Here is a 9925-nt window from a genome sequence, read left to right as displayed (position 1 = left end):
TTTGTGTCAACGATGACATATTATTATTATATAATAGTTTGTCTGACAAATTAATTTTTAATTTAAAGTTTTAAAAATATAAGCTATTACAATGTATATATAACATGTTATCTATATATGTAATGAAATGTAAAACACTTTAAAAACATATTATAATGTAATAATAAGGTAATCAATGTATAAATTATTAATGTGTGTGTTTCTGTGTGTATATATATTTAAATTGAAAACTTTTGATTTAATATAATATTTGTATGTTTAATATTCATATAATTATTCAAGATATAATATATATTTTACATTTTCACAGATTTCAAATAGAAATTTGAACAAATTTAGACTTTAAAACGATCAACAACAGTGTTTAATAATAATATATTGAATGAACTACACAGTCCTATAGAAAATGGTCATAGAAATAATTTTTTGTTTCCAAATTTACTATCAATAAAATGTGTCATAACTCATAAGCAACTCACATTTTATTAATGGCTATTTACATTTATAATTTATGAGATACGGTTACTTTGCAAGAAAAACAAATTAATATATTATATGCAAACTTCACGTCTATCAAAATTGTGAATACAAAGACATATAAATGCAACTTAAACGGTAATATTACAATATAGAGAAACTATTATGAATAATTATACAATATACAACTGAAATTTACTTGTAATACATTTTGGTAATACTTGGTGAAATAAATAACGTGTCAAAATAATGTATTACGAGTATTCTCAGATAAAAAATTTTAACGATTTTTATTTTACACTAGTTACTAAAGTTAATTTCCAATTGGGGAAAAGACTATTCATTACATACTATTGCCAACGAATAGTAAAATATGTACAAATCCAGTTTGCACTATCAATAAAATCAGTACCTATACACGCTACATCACTGCAATATGTACTTCAATGACATGGAAATTCACTAGTCTAACTAATGTTCAACAATTATTATTTAATACATTTTCAAATTAACGCATTTATGTAATGCTATTATTGTCAACTTTTCTAAACATTTTAGTGAATTAACTATTAATATTGAAAATTTTAAATATCGAAATGGGTATTACAATATTGTTTGTACACAGACATGTGTATTGCTTAAATATATTTTTAAACATGGTAACCATAAAATTAAAACCTAATTTAAATTTAAATCACCGAATTTTGCAACATTTTTTTTAAAAAAACAAATGTACATTTGTTAAGATGATTAATATTCATTTTGATAACTAAAAAACCGATTTTGACTATGATTACTTGTATACAATCACCATGAATACTCATAAACATTGTGAATCCATATACCAATTATTAAGTAAAAACACAAGAGGAAGAACAGATAACAAAATAAATAGAAAGTGGAATGACTTGGCTTTCTATAAATCAATAAATTATCAAATGTAATAATCAATTTTAAAAATAAATGTTGGTAAGTACCTATTACAGCAGTATTTTTAAAACGAACTAATTTCCCTAAGAAATACTGACAATTTTTGAATATATTTATAGTAAGAACGTTGTTTTAGAATAAAATGTATAATATAATTTGTAAAATTTGAGTTAAAATTAGACTAAGTGATAAAAATTCTAGATCTGGTATTATATTGTTTTTATTCAATTTGGTTGGTGTTAGAATAAATATGGCTTCATTTTCAAGACAATTTCAGGCATTTGGATTGGATTATTTAGCTTTCAAAAATGTTTAATCAGCATCTGCTTTCATCCCTCTAACAGTTCCTTCATTCCGTTGCTGCAATTAAAATGTCAAATTAATAATGTTTTTAACTATTTACTTGTAAGTGACCGTACCTTGTCTAATACTTCTCGAGTTTTTTCTTCAATTTCACGAATATCTTGCAACGTTAGTCCATGCCAACGATCCATCCAACAAAATACTTGTCTGTAAAGTAAAATTGTTTAAAGTTTATTAAAACCGTTGATTAAAATTGAATAAGGTACATTACTACATTAGTATAGCAAACATTTATAATATTTGAAAATTATTAAGTAACATATTGTAGTCAACATACCTATGGAAGTTAGTGAACAGACGACGTTCTGACTTTTGAATTAAGTTTTCTACTCGGTTCTGCAGCCCAAACCATTTGAAGTCTGCAGATACCAATTTATAGCAAGTCATAACTGGGCTTGCCTAAAACAGTAAACAACAGAAGTTGAGTAGAGTACATTGTATTTAAGTTTGGTTATAAAAAAAGCTCATAATGCAACAATAACAATAAATAATCATACTGTTTCAATCCAATTTCCTTGGAGAGGACCTCGTCCACATTTTTGACTTTTAAATTTTTTAGGATCTTCATCTTCTTTGTAATCTGAAGATGAAATTGAATCATTACCAATATCAATTATTTGTACCTCTCTCTGTTTTAGTTTTTCAGGAGATAATTCATGAACCTATTTTAATAATAAATTAGTGTTAGAAATAATAATTAATTAAAATGGCAAATGAGAAATGCAATTAACTATCTAATAAGCTGAATAGCATAAAAACTAATAACAACGAACAACATGTATAACGCTATAGTATTATAATGTTAGGATTGAGAATGTCACATCATGCAAATTAGTAATTATTAATTAAATAGTCTCGAAAATTAATTATTATGAAAAACTAGAAGTAATAGTGTTAATGTATTAGTATAATCTAATACACCTTTATGATTAGATAACATTAATACTCAAGCAATTTATAGTCAGGAAATTTTTATTTTATACTAAGTGTTCATATTATTTATTCAAACTAGTGATCAGGTAAAATAGTTTTAAGGTTTATAAAAAGTAAAATGTGCTGTAGTAAAAAATTGTTTGTGTATATTATACATAGTATTAGTGTTTTAAAATTGAGACTTTAACCAAATTTTGTTAAATCAAGCATAATAATAAAATTTAAAACATAAAATAAAAATGTATTATATGTTAAACAGAGCTATAGATAAGTGATATGCATTAGCAGAAATATAAATAATAATTGCTGAATGACAATACAAGATCCAATTTCAAATTAAAATAATAAAACAGTGTTTAAGCATTTTACAACAGTGTAGATTTCTGGGGTCGTAAATATAACAGTATTTTGTATTATGTGTCAATACATTTTAAGGACCACATCACTTACGTTTTCTTGTGTACCTCTATCAGCAATATGATACGACTCAATGACTATACTGAAATTTTCTTTCATATAATTTGGATTCTGAACGTACAAGCAAAACCACCAAACAAAAAGCAATTATAATACATTTTAATTAAACATATATATTACGGCAAATGTTATGTATATTAATTGGATTATTATCAAACATTGGAAAATTATGTAATGGATTATTTTGGTCAGTAATAATGTTTCCAAGCAAGAAGAAAAGAAATCAGCACCCATAAGTTGACATGTAAAACAAAAATCCCTTTGCATATATTATAGCGAGCATTATAGCTATAATCTCAGCAACCTCATTTCTTTCACTTACATTATTTTGGGTTCCTCGATCAGCATAATGAAATGATTCTATAGTTATCATAAATTTTTCTTTCATATAGTTTGGGTTCTATAAAAATAATATTACTTTTAAATTACACATTGGATATTCAACAAATGCTGAAATGGACGGTTGAACGAGAAATATCAAAAAGATCCCATACATACAGAAAACTAACAATTAACTTTTTTACTATAAGTTATTGTGCACATAAAAACAACAACTATAATTTAAAAAATTCTAATAATAAAATGTAAACATTTTATAAGACCATTTTCAATGTGGTATACAGATAACAACTAATTTAGACATAATATAAAATAGTTTACAGTTCACTATAATCAATATTAATTAAGTAATTTGTAGTATAGAAATTGAAATATCCATACATCTAATATGATATATAGACCTAAACTAAATAAATCAATTAATTGATATAAAATATTATTTATTAACTGCCTAACTCTTGAGAATTCTTGAATAAGCACACCATGTTATGTTACAAAGAAGTAGCATAACAAATTAATCTTTGTTAATAACTTAACAAAAGTGTACATAACAATTTATTAATAGTACCTATTGGATATAATATGCTGCCACCAAAATAATCATAGAATTTCATAATTTTTGTCTGACTTTGTTTTTAAGGAAACAGACAATAGTATAAATAATTAAAAATTATAAACGGAAATTAACAGATTTTAACTATCCAATATAATATATTTACTGAACAATTAATAAAGATATTATGCATGTAAGTTAGTTAATAGTTATAACAGTTACTTACTGTAATTACGGTTCGGCAGTAAGGGTAAGCATTCCATGCTTCTTCGTGAACTTCTAATGCTCCTTTAGGGGCCAAAAGTTTTATCATTCCAGGTACTTTGCTGAAACATAATAAAATATTGAGCAAAATTGGAAATATCTTGATATTAATTTAACTTATTTTAAATTTAGAAATTAACAACCATTATTATGTAAAATTATAAAGTAAAATTGGTAATCTTAAAGATTTATAAGACATAAATAATATAAATATGCACTTATTTTTACAAATTTTAAAATCATATACAACTAATTATTCTACTTAAAAATATTGAGCAAAATATGTTTCCTTGTTTATAATTATAATACATACATATAGTATAGGTAGAGTGGTAGACTTATTGTTAATTCAAACTTAATTTACTTTTTAATTTAATTTGATTAACATTTGAAAATTCATAATTTTATGTATTTTAGTTAATCTGGCCTTCTAAAAATTGACAATTTCATAAAATTACATTTTAAGTTACTGAACTTAAAAGTTATAAATATATTCACATAATTCATTTAATGTTTAGTTATATTTTATTAGTTAGGTTTAATGACTAATATTTTATGATTATTTAGTGGTAGAATAGGTATTTTTATGTTAGATATTAAAACTCAAAACGGTATTTAGGAACCAGGAAGAAAAAGTTTTCTATAATAGTCATCAATAAAATATTTGTAGAAAATGACCTTCTTCAAAACCTGTTGGGCATGTTATTAATTGATAGTAAGTAGTACAGCCCCAAAATTGGACAGCCAAGTAAAATTAATATAATTTTACAACAAGATAATAATGCACCAAATTACAACATTTTTATTATTAGTAATAATTAAATATTTAATTGTTATGAAATGTTATTATTAATTAATCGTATATCAAGAACATGAAAAAGATACAACGAACCAGAAATGTTTTGAACATAAGCATTCATTTAAAAAACATCAAAAATAATCTTTAAAAATCTAAATATTCACAACTTATTTACAAATACTAATTTACTGTGATAAGTGTTCATAAATAATTATAGTATTACATAAAAAATTAAATCTGTAAACTTATAATTTGTGCAATGAAATTAATGTAACCCTATCTTATTAATTTAAATCAAAAATTAGCCATCATAAATATATTTAAAACAGAAACAAATTAAATCACATGGTTTCAGAAATTAATTGTAGGCTTTTCATAGAAAGTAAGATAGTTGATAATATAGGTCAAGGTTCAATAATTTTATTAAATCAGCTTTAAAGAAATGTTAGCAAATGAGGTTTTAAGATCTACTGTTGCCTTCATACTTAATATAAAACAACCTGAGTGTTCAAAATTCAATCAATGAATCTTCTCTGACTTTTTAAAAATTAAATTCTCCCATTGTTAAAAAGTTATACCTATTAAAAACTGATAGCATTGTTTATGTTTTTCTTTACAACAATTACATTATGTATTAAGTAAATCAATTTTTTATTATTATTTATTTAGTCTGTATATCACTAATACTAATTTAACTCATTATTTATTGAAATACATTTTAACTATTAGATTTATTTATTAATTCAAATACTATTAACATGAAGTTGAAACAGTGAATACACCAAGGCTGGAATAACACAAAATATTTTAATACATTTTTACTCGATACTAGTTTAATGGCCTTCAAAAACATGTCATCCAATGTCATATTACATCCAATGTTAAACAAAAGCTTGATATGTGAAGCTAATAAACCAGCTTTACAATACTTGTTTCATTTTTGAAAACATTCAAAAACTAGCCTGGTCATATATATAGATTTATAGACAAGGTAATCTGTAAAATCCTGAATCATTTATACAAGTTTTTTGTAAATATTGTAGATACGTGAATACATAAAATAAATGACATTACATAAGAATATAGGTCGGACCATCTAGTTTTACCAACATTTGTGCTTGTCTAGTACAAATATCATGGTATATGATATCAGGAAGATATCATTCATCAGTCCATCGTATATATACATTAGATTAATTATTTTAAGTTAATGTGATAATTACCTGGCCAAGTGATAAATTTTATAAGTATACTGTCCTTCTGAATATTTTCCACCCAAAAGGGGATAATTGGTAAATGGTTCATTTTTCAACACTTCAATACCTTCTCCACCACCAGTTTCGTTTTTACTGGCTTCGGCTACAGAGTACAGTTGGGCAATTTGATACTAGAGACAAAAATATAACATAAAATAATACTGTATAAAGGAGAAATAAAATGGGCAACTGTAATGATAATGTGATACGGTGTATCTTATGATAATTAATAATTTGCTTTAGTAAAAATAATTGTTGGAAAAGAAATATGAGTACAAACCTCTTCAACTGTTAAGGGTAGCACTACACGGCTGCAACAAATAACATTTATATTCATTAGTAATAGTCAATACCTAGGTATAAGTAGATATACCTAATACTTATTGTATCATTAAACATTTAAACTGGTAAACATTAAATAGGCGCTTAAAATACAATTTTGAATTGACGTAATTAGTATAAAAATGGACTAAAATTGATTCAATATGAATTTTATTAAGAAGACTTATTAATTAAAAATAGATACATTCATTTCTAAATTATAACTTCCTATTTCTATTGGAAAAAAAAACTAAAAATATATATTTTTTTAATGATTTTTAAATTATAAATAAATGTAGGTAGTATTGAAATTGAAAAATAATTTACACTAATTAATTCGAATAAAATTACAAAAGATAAATTACTTAAATGATTCGAATGACAATAAAAAAAAAAACCATGCAATATTGTCTAGTCACGATTTTCATAAAGAGATTTTATGAATAATCAATTTATCATGGATCATACAATGATAAATAATAAATCAACGATTGAAACAAAACATATTTGTTTATGATATTTCGCAGATACACAAAATCGAGCATAAAATACAATATATTGAGCATGGACTATTACTCATTTCTGGTTTTGTTTGTTTGGTATCTATATTGAATTAAAAATGAAAAATAATTCATAGTGCAACTGTTTTGATTAATCTAAATTTATTGAATAGGTATGGGTTGACACTTTACTTTATTAACAAGACAATTCAAAAATATGAGATGCATTATTTTTTTGCACATAGCCACATAGGTAGGTAATGTATGTGGGTAATGTTTTAAAATATTCAATTATTTAAAAAACATTTTGAATAGCTTAAATTATTTGCGATGATTTTAAGGAACAGAAAATAATTTAACCAAAACAATCTGCATAATGATGCTGTGAGTACTAGCAGGCATTTTGGAAATAACTTAATACATATTATGGTAAATACTCATAGTATGTACCTATAACTCTAAAAGCAAATATTTTAAAGTTTAGTACCTATCTAGGGACCTAGGTATATGATAATATTTAACGAACGGGTGGTGCTTATCGCTCAATTTGCAGTTGTAAAATACGATAAATCGTGATAACAGTCGATGAAAATTGTTTTTATCAACCTATCTACCTAGCACAAACGGAGTAAAAGTGGCGTGACTAAGAAGGTGTGGAAGGCGGTGGTGTCTGGAACAAGCGTCCAAACGCCCCGTTCGGAAAGGGTCGTCAGATGAGACAAAAATCACGACCTAACCCATTGGGTAAACGAGGTAATCCCATTATAAAAACGATAAAATCATGAATCCTCGTCGCCTTTGAACGTCTACGACACGGGTTCCCGACCGGTTAACCGTGAACCGGAAGAAATCGTGCGCGTGTGCGTTTTGTGACGCGACAATCACGCCAAAATAACGACGAAGATCGTAAGGGGGGAGCCAAACGATTTTGGAAAAATATCGACCGTCGATCCGAAATCGCTCGCGTGTCTCCTACCATTAAAAAAATAAAACATCTCGTCGTGATGACAAATTTTTAATACTCACAACTCTTTGATGAGCATCTTTCGTCCGGCGGCGCGGTCGGCACGATCAGACGTTTGCGAGCGAATACACCGACTGCGGCGGACAGACGGTTGTCGGGCACTCGGGCTGTGTGTGGTGTGGTGTGTCGTGTTGTACTCGTGTGTGTCCGTACTCCGTGCGCTACCGTGTCGCCGTGCGTGCGTGTGTGCGTAGCGGCGCGGTGCGGTGCGGAGTGGTGCGGTGCGGTGTGGTGCGGAGCGGTGCGCGCGTGCGTCGTCCCTCTGGTCCGTCGGAGAAACGTTCTTCAGTGTCGACCGCCGGCCGCCACGGCGTCAGATTTGAGATTTCGCGAAACGAAAACTGAAAACTTAAAAATCATCGTGATACAATTATAAAAATATGATAATATTACTGAATAATTTGGCCCGATATCCGGGGCCGGTGTATGCGTGTACCTACCACGAGCTGCGTTTTGGGTCTTTTGCGTCAAGTCTTGGCAAATCGTTTTTAACAATAATGAAAATGACAAAAAAAGATTTCAGGAAATAATTATCGTCTCTCGACGGGCCGATGCGGGAGAGCAGCAGAGCCTGCTGGACGAAATAATATGATCGCCGCCGACTATGGGCTATTAATTATTACAGCCAAGCAAAGACCAACACCCGAAAACAGATTGTAAAAAATATCGCAGTACGTTGCCAAACTGCCGCCGACGGTGATAAGTAGATTTCCAGGAGTACGTGGAAAATAAAAAAAAATTCGGTAGGTCGGCGCGAGAGGCCTTCGCGAATCGATTGTCAGACCTGTTTTCTCCGGCAGTCCGGCGGCTTGCAGTGCTTGCACGATATCGGCGGGCGTGCCGCGACATCTGCCGGTGCGCCGCACATTTAACACGATGTCAATGATAGTGATAAATAATAATATTATACAGTTGTAGAAATCGTTTGTTCGTTTAAAACGACGTTCAAGGGACCAGGAAAAATAGGTCATAATAACCGATAGGCGTTTAGTCATAACAGTAACACCCGAAGTTGCAAAACAGTATATATTATAGTGTAACGTTACAATAGTATTATTGAGGATTGTCCCTAAGGAGGTGGTGAAAGGGCATTCGCTTCCCCTGCTATAACAATTTTTAATTGCATACAAATTACTCGATATCATCGTGATTCAAGTATAACAGTCATTATAACTATATGCAATATGCCTATCCTATTCCAATTTCCAGCCTATTATTAAAAAGTGAAGTAGGCATAGGCAAGTAGTAGGTACACTTAGTAGTAAACATGGCTACGTGTTAAATCTGTTATTTTTGTTTGTTACATGTTTTTTTTAGAAAAATGTAGTATTTTCGTTTATAATTTTAAAAGTTTTTGATATTTTATAAGTATAAAATGAATAGCTATTTAATGTGACAATGGTTGTTCTAATTTTTCCTTATTTTGAATTTGAAATATAGGTACCCATTATTGTTATAAACCGCCGATAATAGAGAGTAGAGACCTTACCTAAATTGCGTGGTTATTATATAATATAATATATTATGCCAGTACCACACTACCACCGTACCTATGGAGGAGGGGGTGGCGTAAGCCCTTCCCCCCACCGAAAAAAATCCTGTCTACGGCGCTGATATATGCTATTGCCAGCTATTTGTCTAAATTCACAAAAATAAAGTTATTTCATCCATATGATAACAATAAGAATA

General features: G+C 28.4%; 1 protein-coding gene across 2 annotated transcripts; it reads right to left on the bottom strand.

The window, feature by feature from the left end:
* Positions 1–357: 357 nt before the first annotated feature.
* Positions 358–8983, bottom strand: LOC111036996 (phosphatidylinositol transfer protein alpha isoform). 2 transcript variants are annotated; one of them, XM_022319338.1, is made up of 10 exons: positions 8677–8983; positions 8239–8584; positions 6672–6702; positions 6359–6522; positions 4299–4398; positions 3154–3231; positions 2268–2432; positions 2048–2169; positions 1827–1917; positions 358–1767 (listed from the first exon to the last, which is right to left on the bottom strand). In XM_022319338.1, the coding sequence occupies exons 2-10, from the start codon at positions 8253–8255 to the stop codon at positions 1720–1722; spliced, it is 816 nt and encodes a 271-aa protein (XP_022175030.1). In that variant the 5' UTR covers positions 8256–8584; positions 8677–8983; the 3' UTR covers positions 358–1719. The 2 variants fall into 2 exon arrangements, with proteins under 2 accessions (XP_022175030.1, XP_022175029.1); XM_022319337.1 differs by lacking the exon at positions 3154–3231 and adding an exon at positions 3503–3580 and having other exon boundaries at positions 8677–8977.
* Positions 8984–9925: the final 942 nt, after the last annotated feature.

Source organism: Myzus persicae, unplaced genomic scaffold, assembly GCF_001856785.1.
Source record: "Myzus persicae strain clone G006 unplaced genomic scaffold, MPER_G0061.0, whole genome shotgun sequence".
In the NCBI taxonomy this organism is placed as follows: Eukaryota; Metazoa; Arthropoda; class Insecta; order Hemiptera; family Aphididae; genus Myzus; species Myzus persicae.
This window is presented reverse-complemented; position numbering and strand designations above follow the sequence as displayed.

Excerpts from the sequence above, each read along its gene's own strand:
- LOC111036996 (XM_022319338.1), bottom strand. Across the intron at positions 3,232-4,298 it reads ACTGCCGAACCGTAATTACA|AATCCAAATTATATGAAAGA; the intron begins GTAAGTAACTGT and ends TTGTACGTTCAG. Across the intron at positions 2,170-2,267 it reads AAGGAAATTGGATTGAAACA|GCAAGCCCAGTTATGACTTG; the intron begins GTATGATTATTT and ends TTACTGTTTTAG.